At 49.1% G+C, this 21,102-nt stretch overlaps 1 protein-coding gene across 1 annotated transcript in view; it reads left to right on the top strand.

Annotated features, from left to right (window-relative positions):
* The window catches only part of SRRM4 (serine/arginine repetitive matrix 4), a 141,704-nt gene that overhangs the window by 111,235 nt on the left and 9,367 nt on the right, over positions 1-21,102 (top strand). Inside the window, exons 6-9 of the mRNA XM_037509862.1 lie at positions 902-952; positions 3,798-3,896; positions 6,615-6,768; positions 19,798-20,102. Coding sequence (XP_037365759.1) covers positions 902-952; positions 3,798-3,896; positions 6,615-6,768; positions 19,798-20,102 — 609 coding nt within the window. The remainder of the gene's footprint in view (positions 1-901; positions 953-3,797; positions 3,897-6,614; positions 6,769-19,797; positions 20,103-21,102) is intronic.

Here is a 21,102-nt window from a genome sequence, read left to right as displayed (position 1 = left end):
TCCATGCATTCAGCCCCACAGCCTGAGCAATCACTCATTTCTTGGCCAAGGAAACCAGGTCTTCGAAGGCACAGGCAACTTGCCTGATGTCACACAGCCCGGGCTGTGAGCTGGGACATGAACTTGGATCTTCCAATGAAGTCCTGGGCTCCTGGAGAGAGGTCCCACAGCTAAGGTCAAGCCAGGATTGCTGTGAGCTGGAATCAGAGATCCCCTTTCCAGGACCCAGGCCATGAACATGTTGTTGATGACCCCCGGAAGCCAGTCTGGCTTCAACTAGCAGATGGCATTCCCCCTGGTCATTGGCCATCCTACCCACACCCATCTTCTGATTGAAAAAAAGGCACAAAACAGAAACAGATACCTGATATTTATGGGCAGAACATTTCAGAATCTATCAGATGACAGCAAGCTTCAGAGTATGTCATATCGAGAACTTGGGCTCTGGGGACTGAGGGCCCGGCACCACACCCTAGCTCCCCTGTGTGATCCTGGGCAGGTTTCTCGGACCATTGGAGGCTCAGTTTCTACATCTGTAAAACAAGTGCTTATTAAATGAGTTTGTTGACAAAAACACTTAGCAGAGTGCCCAACTGACAATAAAGCCTTGAAGGAGGGCAGCTGTCTCATGACCTGTATTGCTACTGTTATTATTAAGCCACCAAAGTTGACCAAGGCGTCCTCAGCAGCCCATTCTCAGATACCCTCTGGGTCTCTGGCTCAACCTGCTGGGTGAAAAAATCAGCCGTGCCTGCTCTGGTCTTAGAAATGATCAGTGTCCAAAATGGTCAGCATAGCAAACCTGCCTGGACCTAGTAGCCGTGTGTTGAGCAACTTAGCTACTTTTTTATTCTTAAACTGGGATTTTGCACCATCCATTAATTGGCCATTTCCTGTTTAGCTCCTCTAGCCCAAAAAGCAAAAGAAGGGAAGAGAAGAGGCACAAAAAACAGTAAGTAGAGACCACCTGGCACGTGGTCTCCAGTTTGGGGGGACCAGTGGGGGAGACCTGGCCTTTTAACAGCCAGAGCGTTAGGGTTGACAAATCAGCAGGGAAAAGAGGAGGCAGGTGGGGAGGGGAGAGGGAGGGAGTGAGAGAACTCTGTGTGGACTTGGGCGTGCATGTGAGCACAGGTGAGGTATAGGATGCGTGTGGACTCACGTGTGTTTGCGTGTGCATGGAGTGAACTCATGCGTGTGCTCTGTGTCTGTCTTTGTATGTGTTTGGTATCTGTTTCATGTGCATGTTGTAAATATCGGTGCAATTTCTCTATCATGCAAACGTTTGTGTGCACCGTGTGTACCAATATATGCACTGTGGCCACTATATGCACTGTGGGCCCGGTACATATTTGTGTTCACACCAATGCATTCTGCATCCTCGTGCTTACGTGAGCAAGGGCATGAACAGAGTGCATGTCTGTCTGTGCACTGTCTGCTCGTGTGCCAGCTCTGGGCACTCCACATGTGTGCCGCTTATGTGTCTGCGTGCATGATGGGAAGGGTGGGTGGGGGTGGTTTTTACCTGTGCACATGTGTGTGCTGGTGTGTATGTATGGTTAAGGGGCATGGTCACAAGCGTGCACACGTGTGAGCGCGCATGAGTCAGATTCCAGCTTTGGGATCAGCACGGAGAGACAGTGAGGCTCCTCCCCACACCCCCACCCCCAGCCATGGGACCCCAGCTGGTTCACGGTTTACAGCTAGTAGTAGAAATTCAAATCAGCCAGCGCTGCCTGTGGAGTTCAGTTCCCAGCCAAATTAAAAGTAAATTTGGTTACATCCCTACTTTATACACTGCGAATGGTAGCGCGTGTGTTTTCCAGTCAACTAATATTTTATCTCCCGCCAAGAAACTTCTAAAGTGAGGATCAAAGGCAATGGGATGAAGGGAGTCTCGGCTGCTGGGGAGGGCAGAGGAGGCAGTGGTGAGGAGGGAGGGCAGCCCCCTTAGCTGCCTCAGAGGGCCTCTCACCCAAGGTCAACGCAAAAGAGGGCATTTCAGCCACCACCGTGCACCAGAAAGAAGCAGTCAAGCTTCAGGTTAGCTGGGAGAAGAACTTCCCAGTCCAGTCATCAAACTCGTTTAGCTCGTCACCAGGGGCGGTCATGGTCACGGGCAGTGAGTGCGCGCTCACACTCAGCATGAAGAGCGGATGTTCTCGGAGACCTCAGATCACCTGTGCAGTGGGGCTGCAGTGTAGACAGCCACAGAGCCAAGAGCGCTGACCTCAGGGGACCCCAGAGCGCTGGGACCGTTACTGAGATAAGGACCGCCTGCCTGAGGCAGCTGCCCTCCCGGTGCCAAGCCCTGGAAGAGTCCAGATCCCTAGGCTGTGTGCGCCAAAAGGCAAGAGTCAGGACAGGGAAGAGCAGGAGAGGCAAGGCACCCCAAAGATAGCAAGGAGTTGCTCCTACCAAGTCCATGGTCAGAGCTGCCTCCAAACTGGTGACCCCTGGGGTGATTAGCCCCCTTTATTCTTCCATGTGCCTCCGTGAGACCCTAACATGTGGCAGGACAGAGACTAGCCAGAGGCTCTCCTGGCCTCGAGGAGCTCACAGGACAGTGGGCACAGGAGATAGACATGGGACAGGGTGCAGCATGGCAGCATCAGGCGGTGCCCAGGGTGTGGGGGGCACAGAGTGCCAGAAAAGGGGGGCCGGGGGAGAGGAGAGTCTTCTGCAGGAGCAGATGTCTTAGTTGGGGCTGAGGATGGAGGGGAAGTCGGGCAACGGCTTTAAACTCTGTCCCTCTCTTCATCAATAAGGTGGGAATAAGAGGTGTCATAGGGAAGGCTGCAGAGCTAGGCAGGTGCTGACACTGAAGGCGCTGAGGGTTCTGGGTCTGAGTTTGCCCTTGACATGAGGGCAATGGGAAGGTTTTAAGCAGGAAAGAGATACGGGGTGAGTAGCTTATGACAAGAACCCCTGAGTCCTTCGGGACAACCGAGAAACCTCCCCATAGAGTCACCTCTAACTCCCGCTTGACCCAAACTATTGCTATTCGCTGGAGGACCTCAGTGACCACTGCTGCTGCCGCTACTTCTCAGCGGTCATTATGATAGCACAGTGTGTCATTGTGAGAGGTAGTCATCGCTGTTCTCTCATTGTTACTGGTGAGTTTGTGGTTTACTAGAACCTGACTTTTCGCCCCAGGCTAAGAATCTGGACTTCATTTTCCAGGTCTTAGCTTGCACACAGGCAATCCAGGGTCTAATTCACTCTGTAAATGTGTTTTATTTGCACAACAGTGTCTTTCAAAAAAATAGTGAGCTTCCCTTTAAAATAGCGAAATTTTACATGAAGATCTCTATTTCTACATTCCTTTGCAAGGGAGAAGATCCAGCACCCAGCCCCCATTTGGGGGGCCAAGTCACAACTTTTTTTAGTCCGTGCTCTCGGGTTGCTATTGCAGTGCCTGGTTGAGCCACGCTTGATGTGACTGACTCCTGAAACTGTCCCAACTTGAGACTCCTGCTGTGGGTGAAGGAGAGGTGACTGGTGGAGGCGACATTCCCTTTGTGGGTGTAGCCTCCTCGGGCCTGCTTCCAGCGGGTGGGAAGGCCCTGAGTCACCCGGACTGTCTCCTCCAGGGGACCCCTTTCCACTCGCTGAGAAACCTCCCCCACCTCACCCCCCAATGCCCTGTGAAGGGGAGGGAGGCGGGGGTGTGGGCATGGGGGCTGCTGGGAATTGCGTGAGTTGGGAGGGACAGTGACTAGTGTGTTACAGGAAAACGTGTATCACGAGGTCAAAATCTCTCCTCCTCTGACTCGCGCCTTCTCATCCCCTCCAAGATCTCGAAGCCGGCCCCGAAAGTCTCACCGCCACCGCCACCACCGCTGCCCCTCCCGGTCCCAGAGTTCGGAGTCCCGCTCCTCAAGCTGCGGGAGCAGGTAACCCCCGACCCCCCTCCCCACCCCAGAGCCCTCGCCCAGCCACCGCCCAGGCTGCCATGCAGAGAGATGGAGGCCATTGTCACTTCCCTCCAGAGAAAGGTCTGCAGACCAAGGGACTCACTGCCTCCACTTTGGGAATAATAAGTGTCCTTACTAAGCAGCTGCTTCCTCAGTGCCTGGAGCACCACGCTGAGGTGCTGAGCAGCCTTCCTGTGTCTACTCCAGTGTTTGCCTCTAGGCCCCATGGTGACGTGGGTACTATTGTCTTCTGCATTTGAAAGATGAGCAAGTGCAGGCACAGACAGGCTAAAGAACTTGTTAGACACTCAGCTACTAAGTGACAAGGCTGGGATGGAGACTGGAGCTTCTGGACTTGGCACTGTCACTGCGAGTCTCTGGAGGCACAGAGAAGCCAAGCAATCTGTGAAAGGTCACACAGCACAAAGCACCAAGTTGGGAGGCCCTTCTAAGTCAGGTCTCTCTCACCTGGCCTCTGCACTCTGAGAAGTCTTGGTGGGTGGGATTCTTGGTGAGGAGAAGAAGGAACTGGGGCTTTGTGGACATCGATGCTTGAAATTGTAGACATTATCAGGAGCACGGGAGACGTACCCCACAGTACCAGGCAGCTCCTGGATGTCAGGAGGGTTCACTGTCTGGACTGACCTCATCCCAGTTGAATCAGAATGTTTAAGGGGAAAAGGAAGAAGAGTAGGAGAAGGAAAAGAAATATTTATCTAAATCCCACCCTGCCCGAGTTACCATTTCAGATACATTTTCTGTCTACTTCATCCCATTAACACCACTGAGCAAGACCAGAGCTTCTCCACTTTGGCTGTACTTTAGGGTCACCTTGGAAGTTTTTGAAAGTACTTAGACCCCATGGCCTGGACATTCTGATCTGATTCGGATGCACCAGGTCCAGCGCAGCAAGACTTAGAAATCTCCCCACATGGTGTGAATGTGGAGACAAGTGAGAGAAGCAATGGAGAAAGAGAAAGTGGTCCGGCTACCTAGCATTACCGCCAAGGGAATACTGGGCCTCGGTATTTCCGCTAAACATCAGCCACTTCAAGATCTTTGATATTGAACAGGCCACTCTGTGACCCCAAGTAATCAAGACAAAGAAGACTCAGTCATGAGCCCAGACAGTACAGAAATATTGTCCAGAACCACAAAAGTAACCCAGCATGTCTGTCCTAGATATATGAGCCTCTGCTGTTCTTTACCAGCTCCAATCCTGGCCTTGGTCTAGTCTCTGCTTTCTGGGTAAGATCTGCAGATACCCCATCAGGGAATTACCTCTGCTTCCTGACAGCATCCAATCCAGAGCAAAGCCCCAGTCCCTTAAATGCTCCCCTGAGTCACCTGCCACAGACCCATAATAGGTTCATCCTAACACTCAGATCCAGAGTCGTGTGGTGTGCGTCCTCCCTCCTTCAGTAAACACGCTTGCTCAACCACAGGCATGCTCCAGCTGGTTTTGTCTGGAGGACATTAGTGTACTGAACTCAACTGCATTACTGATGTGTTCCAGCAGAGAAAACTGCATCTTGGTGGCAGAGGGAACTGAACCCGGTCACAGTGACGGGCTGAGCCTGGATGGGGCCCAGGCCCATGTGACTCAGCTGGAGCCCTGTGCCTCCAGCCCAAGCTGCATCAGCTCTTGGCAGCTAACCCTGCTGGCCGCGGGGCCAGAGGATAGTGCAGGATCTACCTACAGAGTCTCAGGGCGCTGGGTTCTACCTTCTCTGAATGTCACCTTTTGGGGAAGAGGCTAAGACCCCTGTCCCCAGCCCTCCTGCTGTCAGTCTCCTGGTGGTGTTGCCACCTGTGCTCCTCAGTGCCTGCTGGGCTGAGTGACTCTCTAGCCATCAAGGAAGCAACCTCGGACCTCATACCTAGTAGAAAAGTTCTCTCCCATAGCAGAGAACAGGCTGCTCCAGAACAGGCACTACAGGCATCAGTTCCTACAGGGGCAGAAAATGCTGCCCTTGGCTGTGTGACCTCAGGCAAGTCCCTAAACATCTCTGAGCCTCAGCTCCCTCATCTGTACAATGGGAAAGTAATACCTGTTCTGTCTTTTACTTCAAGCTGTAGAGGGCACTGCGAAAGTCCTCTGGCATTTACAAGTGCCAGACAAATCCATCAGGTGTTATTTTCCTTACGATTGTGGCTCAGAGCTAACAGGCAGAGATTTCTTTAGTTTCCACCACAGACAGGGCAGCCAGATCGACATCTGACAAACATGCAGACAGCATCGTCTTCATTTCTGTCAGCTATTTTTTTCCCCAAAAGTTTGGGTGACTGTCAATAGGATGTCTCTGTTTCACAGATGGTAAAGTCGCATACACAAAGTCACACAGATAGACGCAGTGATGTTTATAGGCAAACACATGAAAACACAGATGAACAGACCCAGACACACAGTCACACACAGACACAGACAGACAGACAATTTTCTGCCTTCACAGCTGCATCCCCGGGCCCAAAACAGTTTCAGACCCAGGAATAAGCATTTATTAAATGTATAAATGAGAGAAAGAATGAATGAATGGGCAGGTGGACGATGGATGGATGGCTGCATGGGTGATGCATGAGTGGATGCACACGTAACATACAAACACCCTCTAGCATCCTCAGATCCTGTTGGTCACTCAACACCTCTCAGTCATGGTCCCCTTCAAAACACCCTCAGGTTTATCCCCCTGCCCCCAGGCACCGCGGCCGGTCCCCCGAGGAAAGGCGGAAGTCCCGCCGAAGGCACTCCGGCCGCTGCTCCAAGACCCTCTGCAAGGCCAGCCCCGAGGCCCGGTCCAGCCACCTGCCCAGCCAGCCCCTCCAGCTCAGCTTCCTGTCGTCCAGGAGCGTAGTAAGTATTCTGCGCAGCCTCTTCTGCCAGCTTGGCCACGGCTCTTAGGGGAGGTGGCGGCACAAGTTCAGGGCAGCAAATTCAGTTTCGGGTAACTAGCCCACTGGTTTCAGACCTCGTATTGATTGAGCAAGTTGTCGTTCGCCAGCCTATGGCAGCGCTAGGGTTGGGGGTTTGGGCTTGGAAGAGGGAGAAAAGCTAAAATACGCAGACTTTTATAGGGGAATGTTGAAAAATACATATTGGTTTCCACAGTGACATCTGCAGGAATGCATGTGTGAGACTCAATAGGCGAGTGGTTCTTTTTGGGGGGCTGGAGGGGCTGTCTTTGACGTAACAGGCACCCAGCTTTTCAGTGAAGTCTGCATCTCTGCTGTCAGTTAACTTGCAGTATTGACGATTGACTGGCAGCTGTGATTTGATTTCACCTGTATAAACACAGCCTTGCATTTGGATGAGAATTTTCCTTCAAGGAGCCGTAGTGTCCTCACATGTGTCCATGCCAGGTCTCAGGGAATTGAGAGAGCAGCTGCTCTCACTCATCCCACACAGATGGGACAGAAAAACCAATGCTCAGAGAGGTTAAGGGCTGGGATAAAGCCACAAAGCAAAGCAAGAAGCGAATCCAATTTACAAACCAGCTTTGAATGGAATCCAGTCCTGCTCCCTCGGGTCAGGAAGAAGGAGCTGGGTAGTTTGACACTAGGAAGTTTCCGATAGTTGGATCTAAATCCCAGTCCTAGCATTGCATGTCCTAGGTGAGTGGCTTTGGGCAAATGACTTCACCTCTTTGAACCTGTTTTCTTATTGGTGAACTTTAAATAATATCACTTTCATACAAGGTTGCTGGGGGTAGCCAAAATGATAAAGCATGGGAAGGCCTTTTGTAGACTCTAATGGGACAGTTAGACAAATATGAGAGTCTGCATTGCCAAAGTCTGCAGTCACAGCTGACAACGGGGGAGGGACCTGTCTCCACCAGCTACAGGTGAATCTGAAAATTTCAGAGAGCTGCTCCTATAGACAGGATGGCATGGAAGTAAGGAAAAGTCCAGGAGGGCTTACAGGAAGGTCAAGGAAGAGAATGAGATGTTAAACAATGGCTGGGCATGGTTGACACAATAGTTGTTTGCAGTGAATTCTGGAAACTGTTCTTTACCTGTCAAGCACCCTGTATCACCAAGGTCTAATATTGTCCATGTCCTCTACCCGCCTGAAACTATCCACAACTCTCCCCAGCCCCTCCTTTGTAGAGATGCCTGTGGTTGCAGAGGATTTGCAGATGGAATGCCCATCTGCAGTCTTTCTCCTCCCAGAATGCCCTCGGAAAGGTCTCGGAATAGCAGAGTCTGGAGGCCTGGGTTCGAATCTTGACTTGGCAGGCCTAACCTTTTACTCCTCCCAGCCTCAGCTTCTTCAACTAGCAAGTGTGCATAACTATCCCAGGGCTGGTCTCCCTAGCAAGGGTAGAAACAAATTTAAAACATGACTCAATAAGAGATGAAAGAACGTGTGTAAGTTAGGAAACCCCCTAATCGCCCTGGTCATGGGTATTGGTGACCATGGCCAAACAGGGCCTCACTAAAAAGTGGCATTGGGAGCAATGGGCCTTTGCTTTCTCACCTGCCTAGGATGGATAACAGGTCCCGTCTGTCTAGATGTTGCTAAAAAGTTGAGTGTTGTCCAAACCAAAGATGGATGGTCCTTCCACAGCAGCTCATGAGATCCCAGATTGGTTGTTGATTCTGGAAATTCCGATGTCCTCCCAAGGTCCAACCCCAAGCAGAAGAGTGGGAAGCTCACCTGTCCCTAGGAAGGAGAGGCATTAAGAGCTCACCTAGTTCAACATCCTGACTGCAAGAGGAGAAACTGAGGCTCTTAGCAGAGAAATGACTTTCATGGGCTCTGGCAAGTCATAGGATTACAATAATGCAGCCATGTGCCGGTTCTGAGCTCCGGATAGTTAGCTAAGCCTTTTTCTTATCTGTTAAAAAAACAGTTTCCTCATCTCTTCTCCAAAAGCCTTGTTTAACAGAAGCAAAGTAATGTAAACTGGTGAGCCCAGGCTTGACACGGGGCAAAGTTCAGCAGGATGGCAGGTGTTATAAGGATGGCGTTCTAGATGCTGACTCTGCCTTACGAGCTGTGGAACCCCAAGCAAGTGACATACATGCACTGTGCCTGGGTTTCCTCCAAATTTGCAAAACGAGGATCATATTAAGACTTACCTCCTAAGAGAGATGTCATAAGGATTCAATAACTTGGTGGAAGTAAAACTTGTAGACTGTAACAGGCAAGTGGTAACTGTTATGTAATGTTGGCTGCTAACGATAGTACCAGCAATAGTATTAACAGCAGAAATAGTGGTAACATGAGTGACAGTGGTGGCTATTGTAGTGTAGTTCCCGGTTCAGGCTAATTGGGATGAGTCGGTATGAGAGCAGGGGCCCCTTCTTCCCTTGCTTCTGGTTTCCTTCCGTCCTTTGTTAAAGAGAAAGAACAGCAAAGTCATTTTCAGTGACTCACCCTTCAGTCATTCATTCAAGTCTACCAGTGTCTATCGAACATCTATAAAGGATCAGGTTCTGATGTGGCTTTTAGAATCCAGTGAGTAAGACAGAAACAGTCTGTGCCTTCTGATGAGACACAGACAAGATAAAACCATCAAGCACAATACTCAACAACTAATGTGGAAATGTTGAGGTGGAGTGAAAGGTAAGCAGGCAGGGAAGGAGACCAGGGTTGGGTTAGGGCTAAGATGACAACTAGCTGGGAAACTAAAGGTGAGCAGCAGTTAGCTTCCAGGGAAATAAAGATTGGAGTCTGGGATGGTGATAGATTCCAGGGCAAAGCTGGGGCTCTGGAGATGAACAGGAGTGAAGGGTCTTCTATGCCATGGTCCCTGCCACACTTCATTGCTGGTATTTCATATGCACAAGCTCTTTAAAAATCAAGAGCATTAGATCAAGGGGGATATTTGCATATATGAATATGCAAAATTTGGGTTCCTGTCTTATTGAAATCTTGCTTGGTGAGATAAAGATAACCTGAAGCCCTCTTGCCTGGTCAGGACCTAAATCCAAATGGCAAATCCCGAGGAGACAGTTTAGGGACCCTTCACAGCTCACTCATGTTCCTTTTCTCCACTTAACCATCTCTGTTCAAGGTACTGGGGAGACAGACAGTTGAACAAAACACTCTTCTTGAACTCCAGCACTCATGGTCTAGCAGTCAACAGAATGCTGTCATACAGTGAGATAAGAGTTGTAATTAGGCGGGAGATTGAGTGGGTGAGCACCAGTACTTCCAACAGCTGTTAAAATACTCAAATACTTGTGCCCAGTTAGTAAACAGACCCTGTCACCCCCAGCTCCCAATCAACTTAGCCATCCCTTCCCTCTGCTGGTACCTTCTAGATCTTCATACAACTAAAGAGTAATACATGGCAGTCCTTCAGTGCTAAAGCCAGCTACATGGTGATGGGGTAGCATAACACTCAATCAGTTGTTAAATATTTTAAATATCACCCTTGACAGTGATGGAAACAAGTACAATGTGTAGTGGAGGGACCAAGCAATGTAACTTGTTGTCAGAGACAGCCTTACAAATAAGAGGACATTTGAGCTGGGCTTTGAAGGATGAGTAGGAGTTTACCAGCTTGAGATGACTGATGAATGGAGCGTAAAGAAAATACCCTCTGTTGCAGGCACTGTCACATACTTTATATAGAATTTTTTTTCCATTGGATCCACAAAACAGTTTTTTGAGGTAGATGCAATTATTGTCAAAATTGTGCAAATGGGAAAACTGTGGCTCAGGGAGGGAAATGACTTTAGTATATAACCCAATTGGGAGGAAGGGGAGCTGGTATTAATCATGGCTTCAGTCTCTGAAGTTTACACTGATAGTGTGGAGAACAGATTAGATGACACAGAGTCTGGTGGCCCGAAGGTTTGGCCAAGCCCCTTCCCAGTTCTGTGGGGTCCTCTGTTAAGTCTCCTCTAACTGGAGGGGGACACTGAGTGGGCTGATCAAAACTGAAGCAAGACAAGAAGGGCAGATTCCTGTCTTCCTCCTTCTGCCTCCAGCTCGACCTAATTGCTCACATATTCCTTGCCAGCAAAGACTTGCATAGATTCCACAACAAAAGAAAAGAGCAGACCTTGGGGGCCTTAAAATATAGTCTCATGAAATCTGTGAACAGGAGGAGACAATAGAGAGTAGAGATGCAGACATGGACTTTGGAGCAGAGTTGCATACTCGGGAGCTCCTGGTCTCATCTCCCTTTGAAACCTCGCAGAACAGCAACAACTCATGCTACCTGAGCACTTACTGTGTGCCAAACACTACACCGCATTCTTCAGCTGTGTCGTCTCATGGCTTTCAAGGGAGCCTCTACCAATATCCCCATTTTACAATGAAAAAGCTACATCTAGAAAAATTAAGTGAAAGGCAGCTATGAAATGAAGCAGTTAGAATTCAAATCCAGAAAGCCTGCCCTCCGAACTCATAGGTTACATTTATATGACTCCTTCGCGTCATTTCACTTCTCTGGGCCTCAGTCTCCTCATCTGTACCTTGGGCTAGTAATCATACTTACCTCATAGGATACAGTTGTGTATCACTTAACAACATTTAGATCCATGACAGACTGAATATACAACCGGGGTCCCAACAGGCTCTACCTTCTAGCCTCTGGCGCGCAGCTCCGCCATCTAGATTGTGATGTTCATACCAGATACACTCACCACTGGCACATTTCTCAGAACATCTCCCTGTCATTAAGCTACAGGTGACTGTAGTTATAAGGATGGAGTGAGATACCGTCACATGCCAGGCGCTGTTCCAGGCACCAGATGGACAGCAGTGAATAAAACAGATGAGGTCCCTGCCCTCAGGAGGCTTCTGTTCTGTGTGGATAACTCAGCCCAATGTTCGGTACATGACATTCAAACCACACTAGCTTCTAATATTTGGCATCACCACGGCTTCATTAAACCTCCTCCAGCTAAACCCAGGCATGGTATTTTTGGAATATATCTGGCCTCAAAAAACAGAGTCATAGCCAAGATCTCAGGTGAGCTTCAGAGAAGTCTGAGAGAATGGCAGGTTGGACAGGTCCCACTTTGCAGAGAAAATGGAGCTGGGGAGAGTGGCTGGATGGTCCAGCCTCCAGAGCCCTGATCCAGGCCTCGCACATCCCGAGGAGGCCTCGGAGTGTGTGCTGAGCTGGGGGACTCTGCCTTGAACACCTTCCATCGCAGTTTGGAGAGGAGAGGGACTAAAAGGCAGAAGGGGGGTGGGTGCCCCGGGAATCTGTGGGGCTAATTACTTTCTTTTAACAGAAAGCGGCCTAGCATTGTCCGCTTTTACTTTTCCAAACAAGGATGGACAAAAGAAAACTACCACTTTTATCATGAAAGCAACATTTTCCAGCAGAAAAGCTGGGACAGACAGGCCTCCGAAGAAAGGGGGAGCCTTTCAATCAAATGCAATGAACTAGATGAAAAACTCATTGCATCAAACCTAACTTTTCCTCACTTCAATTTGGGCTGGTGAAAAGTTTGTCTAACTGAGTCCTTGTCAAGATTTTCAAGAACAAGGGGGCTGGGAGCCATTAAGAGGGACTTCAGAGAAATGACCAGGCAGAAGCCTCTGTGCATGTCCTTGGTCTTCTGCTGGAGGAAGGACAGGGGAGGTTCGATCCCTTCCCTGAGCCCAAGGCCAACTGCAGAGTACAGTCCTGTGAGATGCCCCAGCCTGAAAGAACCTTATCACCTTCCCACAATCCCCAGCACGGCTCCTTTCTCCATCCTCCATCCCTCCTCCCAAATGAACTCCCAACAGGTCAATGAAGCCATTCTTTTGCTGTCTTCCTAATTAGTTTGCAAAGGAAGATGAACAGCAGCAAGGAAAATAAACTTAATGTCTTTGTGAAACAAAAGCATTTTTTTTAAAGGAATAACCAGAACCCTCTAGCTAAAAGCTCTGCCAGGCAGCTCTAGATTCACAAGAGAATTTCCAGTCCCCCATATGGCAGGGAAAGAAAAAAAAGTTATAGCCATCTCTCTCCATGGGGCCATTTGAAGCTCAGTAAATGGACTTGTTCAGTTTAATTGGAATTCTCTTCTTGATTGTATTTTTTGTAACCTATTAGGCCGTGCTGCCTCTTGATCTCGGAATTCAACTGAAATTAAATTTTGAAGTGTAAGTGAGAGCTTGCCTTTTTTCCCTGTTCTTGATTAAATAATGATTTGAAACAAAAACACTAAATAAGAGTGCCAGCTTCCCTAGAGGACGGAGGGGGCTCCCCATGAAACGCCAGGAGTTGGGATTCATAGTGGGGGGATTTAATTACTTATGAGAAAAAAACCCAAGTGTTAACACCAAGGATATTAAGGAACAAGGAGATGCGGCAAACTTATGGGTTCAAAAGGAAGAAACAAATTGGAATTTCACACTGGAGAAGGCTAAGAGGGTAGTGGGTAACATTTGCCTGCTTTCTCTCAATGGCCCTGAGTTTGTAAAAAAAACAGGTAGTCCTTAAAAAAAAAAAAAAAGATTGACCATCCTGTCCCGGAAGGGAAGCGTTTGTAATAACTCTGTGGTCTGGGCGCATGTGACAGCTCTGGCCTTCTGGTTCCTTTCATTGACGAAAGTCCCAGATGGGAAGGGCCGAGCCGTGGAGATGGAGCAATCCATTTCTCAGTTCTGGAAGGGAGAGATGGAACACACAGGAGGCGCTGTGCTCGTGTTTTGAGAACGATCAGGTAGCAACACACTCTTAGAACAGAGGGTCCCGAATTAAGCTGTCCTGGGAACCAGGTGCCAGTAACAGGGACTTCATGGGGCCTGGGCCCAGGGCCCTCGTGCGCCCTCCTAAAGGGGCAGTTGTAATCACCCTCCAACCATTGATTGCTCATCAAGAAGCGGATCCGATTCTGCCAGGTCTTATTTTTTCAGCACAAACTAGAAGCGGGGCTGTTCCATGAGCCCACCCCATTCTACAGTGCTGGCGGTTCATTCCAATTTATTGTCAAACCTGTGAAGGGGGCCGCAGAGAGCATGGCCGAAACAGAGCATAAGATGGCCGCCAGCTTGCAATGGTGGCTTAGAGTGTTGAGGCACAGGCTGCGGTGTATGTCTCGCCTCCTCCCCACTTACAGGCATGCAATCAACTGCCGGCTTCCAGATGATGCAGGCTACCTGCTGAGGGCCAGTCTGCCCAGAGTGTGCCCATCTGGACCTACTAGAGAGACTCCCTGGGTGCAGCCTTCTATTCGTGCGTGGTAGAGAATTGGCCATAAATAACCCCAGCTCCCTCACTCCCCATTCGGGGTTAAATCTGGGATTAGGGTCTCAGGGTGACCCCAGTGAGGTCAAGTTCCAGCCTCCCCCTATGATGTAGCTGGTTTGGCAACTGTCTTACATTGGCTCCTCCTCTTTCCCATCTCATCTCCTCACTCCCATGGAGGTTCCTGGGTCTCCCCAATAAACCACAAGCATGCAGATTCCTGTCTTGTTTTCTGGGAGAATCCAAATTAAAAGGTATTATTTCACTTGGTGATTAAGAAGATCCTACATGGGTCGAATTTTCATGCCATGTCCCAAAGGTAGGTGTATGTGAAGACTTGAAAGAAAGAGCAAGCCCAAGAGAGAGAGGACAGGGTAGAATGAGAGCCTTGGCGTGAGGGCCCAGGTCTTACACGAGGCGCCCAGGTCCCATGAGGACATTGTTGCTGCACCTCAGGGGTCCAGGATGACTTCTGTAGAGGCTCGTGAGGACTGGATTTGGTGCCAATTTGGAGGTGCAGGGCCAGCAAGGCACAGAGGAGGAATTCCCAACAGAGGAAGGAGGGCTCTTGAAAGATGAAAGACCTATTATGTAAAAGAGGAGACACAGAGGAGCAAGGGGGAGCCTCCTGTTGTGTCAACATCCAATGGGCAGCCACTGTGTGTCCGTGCCAAAAACAGTGTCTGGCCAGGAAGGAGACACTCACAGATGAGCGGGCAGAAGTAAGAGCTCAGCCACTATTGTCTGCCAGTCAGGAAGCCTGGAATTTGAAGGCCTCCCCTGAGTTCTCTTGGCTGTCACCCCTCCCCCATCACACACACACACACACACACACACATTCTCATCCTGCCCTAGACAGCCAGATCTTTCCTCCACTTAGTGGGTGAAGGGAGAGCCCGGAGAAGCCAGAGACTGAGAGTAGAAGGCCACTACACCACGCAGATCTCTCTAATGAGGTCATTAAAATGCAAAGACAAACCAAGTGGAGTTCAGCTGAAAGTGAAAGGAGTATCTTCAGGCCACCTCCTCCCCCAGCCCTCCCCCAAAGTAGTGTCCTAAGCGGGTCGAAGAGAGCAAGAAGATTTCTCTGTTCAATATTCGCCGGGGATGCTATGTTCTCTTACGCTGGTGTGCCCCAACCTAAGGCAACTGGCCTTGGAGTTAAACCTCAGCCCCTCCATTGGCCAAGCTGACTTGGGGCTGTTTCAGGCAAGCCAGGTACAGGTGGCCTCGTATCCACAGGTTCTGCATCCCAGGATTCAACAGAGCACGGGTGAAAAGTGCATACTATGTAGTTAGCAGTGGTGGTTGCATCTGTCCTGAACATGGACACACTTTTTTTTTCTTGTCTTTATTCTCTAAACAACAGAGTATATAATGACTATGTGCACAGCACTAGCATTGTGCGAGCAACTGTAAGTCATCCAGAGATGACTTAGAGTGTGCGGGAGGATATGTGTAGGTTGTGTGCAAATATTGTACCATGTTAAAATAAAGGACTTGAATATCTTCAGATTTTGTATGCAAGGGGGGCCTGAAACTAACCCCCCACCCCTTAGGGATGGCTATATGCCTATCTCTTTTCTAATTTGCCCAGCCAGAGGGGCACCTTTTCTTATTTCCTGATCCAGAAGAAACACCTTTAGATAATCTTACAAAATTACTGTGTGGGCCAGCAGCCTAGTTGCTTGCAAATTTCCAGACCCAAGCCACCTTTTAATCAGACCTCTGTAGCAGCAGAGGGTAAAGGAAGGAAGATGACCTAGCACAGTTAGTCTCATCTGGAAGGTTTCGCTGGTCTGGAGCATGTCACCCTCACCGAAGCTTGTGCTATTGAGAATCTGTAGCTAGAGATCTGGTGGGCCTTCCCTAAGGGTCCTGTGTCTGAGAAAGCAGGAGGAAGATGAGAGGTTACTCCTTCCCTCTGTCACAGCTCCCCTGGTTCTCTCCCACTCACACACCTAGCCCTGAGCTGGTCTCAGAACTCTAACCTTCAGCCAAGGGTCCAGCTCAGACCGAGATTATGTAAATTATGTCATGGAGGCAAGTCCTATCTTAAAAAGTGACCAGTTCCTAAATTTTAGTCACCCAGCTGGACCCCACCAGAACCAGATCACCCAGCCATCTTCAGGAATGAATTACGTTAGGATGGGCCCAGGCCTCCCAGCCCAGGGCCCCAAGGGACTGTGAGCAGCTTTGTTCATTCTGCAAGAGTTACTGAGCACTTAATCTGTGCCAGGCACTGCCAGATGAACAGACAGGAAAGAAAACAAGCAATTGCCCCTCTGAGTAATGGTGTGGGGGCATGCAGAAGGCACTCATCTTGAATGTGTGAATAAAAGTTTGACTGGATGAATGAAGTCAAGTATGTTGTGCTACCCTGACCTGGGGGGTAAAAGAACACCACCCAGAGGTGGTGATATGTGACCTGAAGGATGAATACATTTAGCTAAGTGAAGCAGGTTGTGCAAATGGTCTGGGGTGAGAAGAATAAGATGTGGCAGAACCAAGAAAAATCTCATCAACTGGCTTAGGGTGTGGGGGTCATTGTGGGGTGTGTGTAAGAGATGAGGTTGGTGAAGTACACAGGGCTGGTTGTTAAGAACATTGCCATTCACATCAAAGAATTTAGAAATGGGACTTTTAAGCAAGCAAGAGAGGTTGGCATTTTCAGGCACTGAGTTCAATCCAATGAGAATATTTCAGTAGTACCTTAATCTCTGTTTTCTGGTGATGATGGAAAAATGTGATGCCTTATGAATTCTCAGTTCTAATCACAAAAGTTCCATGTGGATAATGAGCATGTCTGTGGAGAGACATTCTGAAGGCATCCCTGTGAGTTCAGGGCGTGGAGCTGTTGAGAAGGGAAAGAAGGCAAAGTCCCCTTTAATATCTCCTGGCGCTGAGGGCGCCTCATGCTCAGGAATCCCATGAGCATGGGGGGCCCATGGATGGGGCCTGGGAACATACTTTGGAATTGAGAGTTGGAATTGAGGGCTAGAAACAAGTATCTGGGAGAGAAAGAGCGAGCCCACATGGCGCCAGGTAGAAGCCACGAGGTCATGGAAGAGAACTCACGGGAGTTATCTGGTCCCCTCCGAAAGGACTTGCCTGATTCTCTGGCCACCAGACTTTCGCCATCTCTGAGGCAAAGATTCCTGGGCCCAGCCCCAGGCTGTGACCTCAGCTCCAGCGTCTAGCTGCCCAGCATGACGCCTTCTCAGTCCCGACCAAAGCAGTAGAGATTCACCTTACCCCTGAACTGCCAGAGATGAGAAAGATACAGCATCCAAACTGCAAGCAGGAAGCCAGAGGGGGATAAATGAGTGGGAACAGGGCCTGTGCATTGTTTTTAAAGAAGTGTCACTCTAGAAAACTCCACTTGGGCAAACTTATTTCATTGCGGTCCCTTCTCCCCAAGCAAAACCAACCAGCTCACCAAACAGTGTGGCAGCTGCGCTGGGTAGAACTCGGTAGAGCTGCCTCATCACCTGGCCTGTGTGCAAGGACTCCTGGGAGAATCCACAAAAGAAAGGCCCCGCTCCTTGGCTGCAGGATCTGACCTCCCAAGCAGCGGAATTGATTTCTTATTCCTGTGGTTCTGGGGGTTTCTGTGTGTCTCTCTCACGACCAGTTGCTGAGAAGGCAGAATTTCTTAAGAAAGCCCCAATGGTCCCCCCGCCTCTTAGGGCCCAATGTACTGTGGGATAAAGCGTGAGGGCAGCAGGTTCCTGATGGTGAGGCCTGCACTAGTGTTGCGGCGCCCACATATGAGATGTCCGGATGTTTATAAATCAAGGCAGCAAACTTACATGAAGCATGTTTTCTTATTTTGGCAAATACACCCGCGAAGTGATCTAGAAGGTCAGATTTAAATTTAGAATCTCAGGCCCCTCACAGAGCTGGGTTTCAACATGGCAATATGGGGGGGAGGAGGGGGGAGCCCCTTCCTTTCTCCTCCCACCTCTTCCACCAACCAACACCAAGACGGGCCTCCGGCAGGCACATGGACATCTCAACCTGAACACCTGAGTTCTGAACAAATAGCCACCCGTGGATCTTGGGGTGCATGCATTGAAGCATGCTCTATCCCTGGGAGAACAGATCTATGAAAGAGTCCACGGAGGCACGGACGTGGGCTCAGGGGCCCTTTAAACAGAGAATCTGGGATCTCAGGTACCCAGAGCATGGTCTTGGGGGAAGTGGTTTCCAGGTGGTACACTCAGTCCCACACTTTCCTCACGCCTTAGGGATGGTGACTGCTGGATGAGTCCCAGGGCAGGGATCCCCCTTTGCCCACAGCTACACCTGATACTACTGGCAGGGGAGCCAGAGCCAATCCCCTGTGTCATCCCCCCAAGAGACTGGCCCGAACACTTAAAAAAAGCCATGTGTGCTTCTAAATGCGCCATTTCCTTCCCAAGACCGGGGTCTCTACCCCCTCCTTTCCTGCTTCATCTAGATCTGCCCTGCACAGGAATCTGGGACCCCTTCTCCATTCCCAACCCCCCAAAGCCAAGTCTCCCAGCCCCTTGTGCCAACCACCTTCTCCCGGCTTCCCCTTCATCTGACACCCAGAGAGACACGAGCCCTAGCACCCCACTTTGCGCATTCAGCAAGGGTTCCTCCACCCCACCTTGGGCATTCAGGGACTGGCCAGGTCAGCGCTGGTGGCGTGAGGTCCCCCTCCTGAGAAAACCACGCCTCACCTGTCAAGAGCACTGAAAACCAGAACTGGAAGTTCAGAGGCAAGTGTGAGGATATGCAGAAAGGTGTGTGTTTTTTCTTGTCATTTGCGACTCTAATGATGGACTCACGTTGCCCGCTCTTCCCTTTCTCTTACACCTTACCTACCTACTAAAGGAGGAGTTCTTGCTTGGTAAGTGGATATGATCCGCAAAGACATGAGAGAATTTATTAGAAGCCACTCGAGAGCCTTAGCTACCTTCTCCAAGGGGAAAAGGACACACGAGATATCCGTAGAGAGCTTTTTGTTTTTCCTTTGTTTTCAGTCAGACTATTTGACTTCCTTTTTTTTGTTTTTTTTGTTTTTTTGGTTTTTTTTTTGGCCCTCCTTGCTTTTCCCCTTTAGTTGAAAGTGACGACAATGTCCTTTTGTGACCTTGACTTTATATTAGACATAGCAAAAAACACTCATCTTTATTTCATTTCTGTTCCCCATGTGGCATTTGTTTCTATCCAAGCAACTTTTTCTTTAAAAAAAACAAAAACAAAAACTAGTCTAATTCATTGAGGATTTGGTTGACGTTGAAAATTTTGGCTTTATCTCCTTTTTTAAGTTCCAAAATATATTTTTTCCAGGCCCATAGCCCTGTTTTCTTTTTCCCCTTCCTTTATTTTTCTTATTGTTTTAGATTAAGGGTGTTTCTACCCCCCTCCCCTTTCTATTAAGTTGTCTTTTTCGTTTGAGTTAATTCATTAGAAATTAAATTTTGTATAATTTGCTTTTTCTTTTGTTTAATCTGGATCGCATGCTTTTTCTCTGCATGATACCTAAATTTTCCAGTTATCCTAGAAGGGGGTAAAAACAATCTCCTTTCTGTGGTATTCTTTCAGGAATTTGTGCTTTTGTTTTTTGGCGTCTCTTTTCTCCTCTCCTCTCTCTCTCTTTCCTTTCGTTACAGTGCATCATGACGGTAAACATTTCTTGGTTATTTAGACACAGCCCACAGACCCCGCAATCAGCAGTGTCCAACGGGTGTTTTTGCTTTCAGATCACTGGGTCGGGGTCTGCTGCTGACCTCTTTACCAAAACAGCCAGCCCGCTCACCACCTCCAGAGGACGCTCCCAGGAGTATGACTCAGGCAATGACACCTCCTCGCCACCCTCCACGCAAATCAGCTCAGCCAGGTCGAGGGGTCAGGAGAAGGGGAGCCCCAGTGGGGGCCTAAGCAAGAGCCGGGAACTCAACAGTGGCAACACCTCTGATTCAGGGAACTCCTTCACCACCTCCTCACCCCAGAACAAGGGGGCCACTTTGGAGAATCTCTCCCCCACCAGCAGGGGCCGAGAGTCAAGGTCAGTGTATCTGAATGGGAGGAGAGTCCTCCTTAGCCCCACCATATCAGTCTCTCACCCTACCCACACACCTACACCCCTGATTCTTTTATTTGCAAGGGAGAGAAAACACAATTTGAAGTGCATAGTTTTTGAGGGAAAAAAATCCAGAGATAACAGCTTCAGGTATAGCTGGATCCAGGAGCTCAACAATATATCATTGGGAATTTTCAATGAGTTGGGTTATTTCCCATTACATCTCTCAACTCTCCTCTCATCTCCATTGATTTTATTCTCAAGCAGGCAAAGCATTGGCGAATATGCCATTCAGTGACCATACTATCAGCTTAGTCAGCCAACGGAAGAAGAATGCCTCTTTCCCAAAAATTTCAGCAAAACAGAGGTCAGGTGCTTATAGTTTTCTTCACCCAGTGTGGATCACTTGCTCACTCTGAACCAATGCCACAACTCAGGGCTGGAGACTAAGATTTTCCCATACAAACTAAAATTGGGTTCTCTGAAGGAATAGCCAGTTTCTGATATGAGGATGAGGGTGGATGCAGAGACCCGGGGGAAGATTTGCTGGTGCACTCTGCCATGCTATCAGTCCCTTCTAGGAGCGCCAGTCTTTTTGTTCAAGCAGTCAAGGTTTTAGTAGCAAAAGCCTTAGTATTGAAGCAGTTAACGGCTTCTTCAAGGACAGAGTGCCCTTTGTCCCCAAAGGGCACTGGACAAATAGCTTGGCATTCACATGTAGACCTGGCTTGTGGTTTGCCTGCCCCAGGACATCCTTGGCCTCTGCTCATGCCCAAGCTTGGCTGGGAGCCAAGGTTGGGTCAGAGCAAATGTCAATGTCACCAAGAACAACAGTGATATTTCCAGATAAGAGAGCACACGTGATTGCTGATATACTGCAGAGCTATACGCAGGAGAAATTGAGAATAGAAGCAACAACAGTAAAGGCAGCTAATATTTACTGAGCCTACCTATATGCCAGGTACTTAACTTCTCATAAAACCTT

This window comes from Talpa occidentalis, unplaced genomic scaffold (genome assembly GCF_014898055.3).
Source record: "Talpa occidentalis isolate TD23 unplaced genomic scaffold, MPIMG_talOcc4v2.1 talOcc4.14, whole genome shotgun sequence".
In the NCBI taxonomy this organism is placed as follows: Eukaryota; Metazoa; Chordata; class Mammalia; order Eulipotyphla; family Talpidae; genus Talpa; species Talpa occidentalis.
The sequence above is the reverse complement of the archived record's forward strand: the minus strand, read 5'-3'. Positions and strand labels throughout refer to the sequence as shown.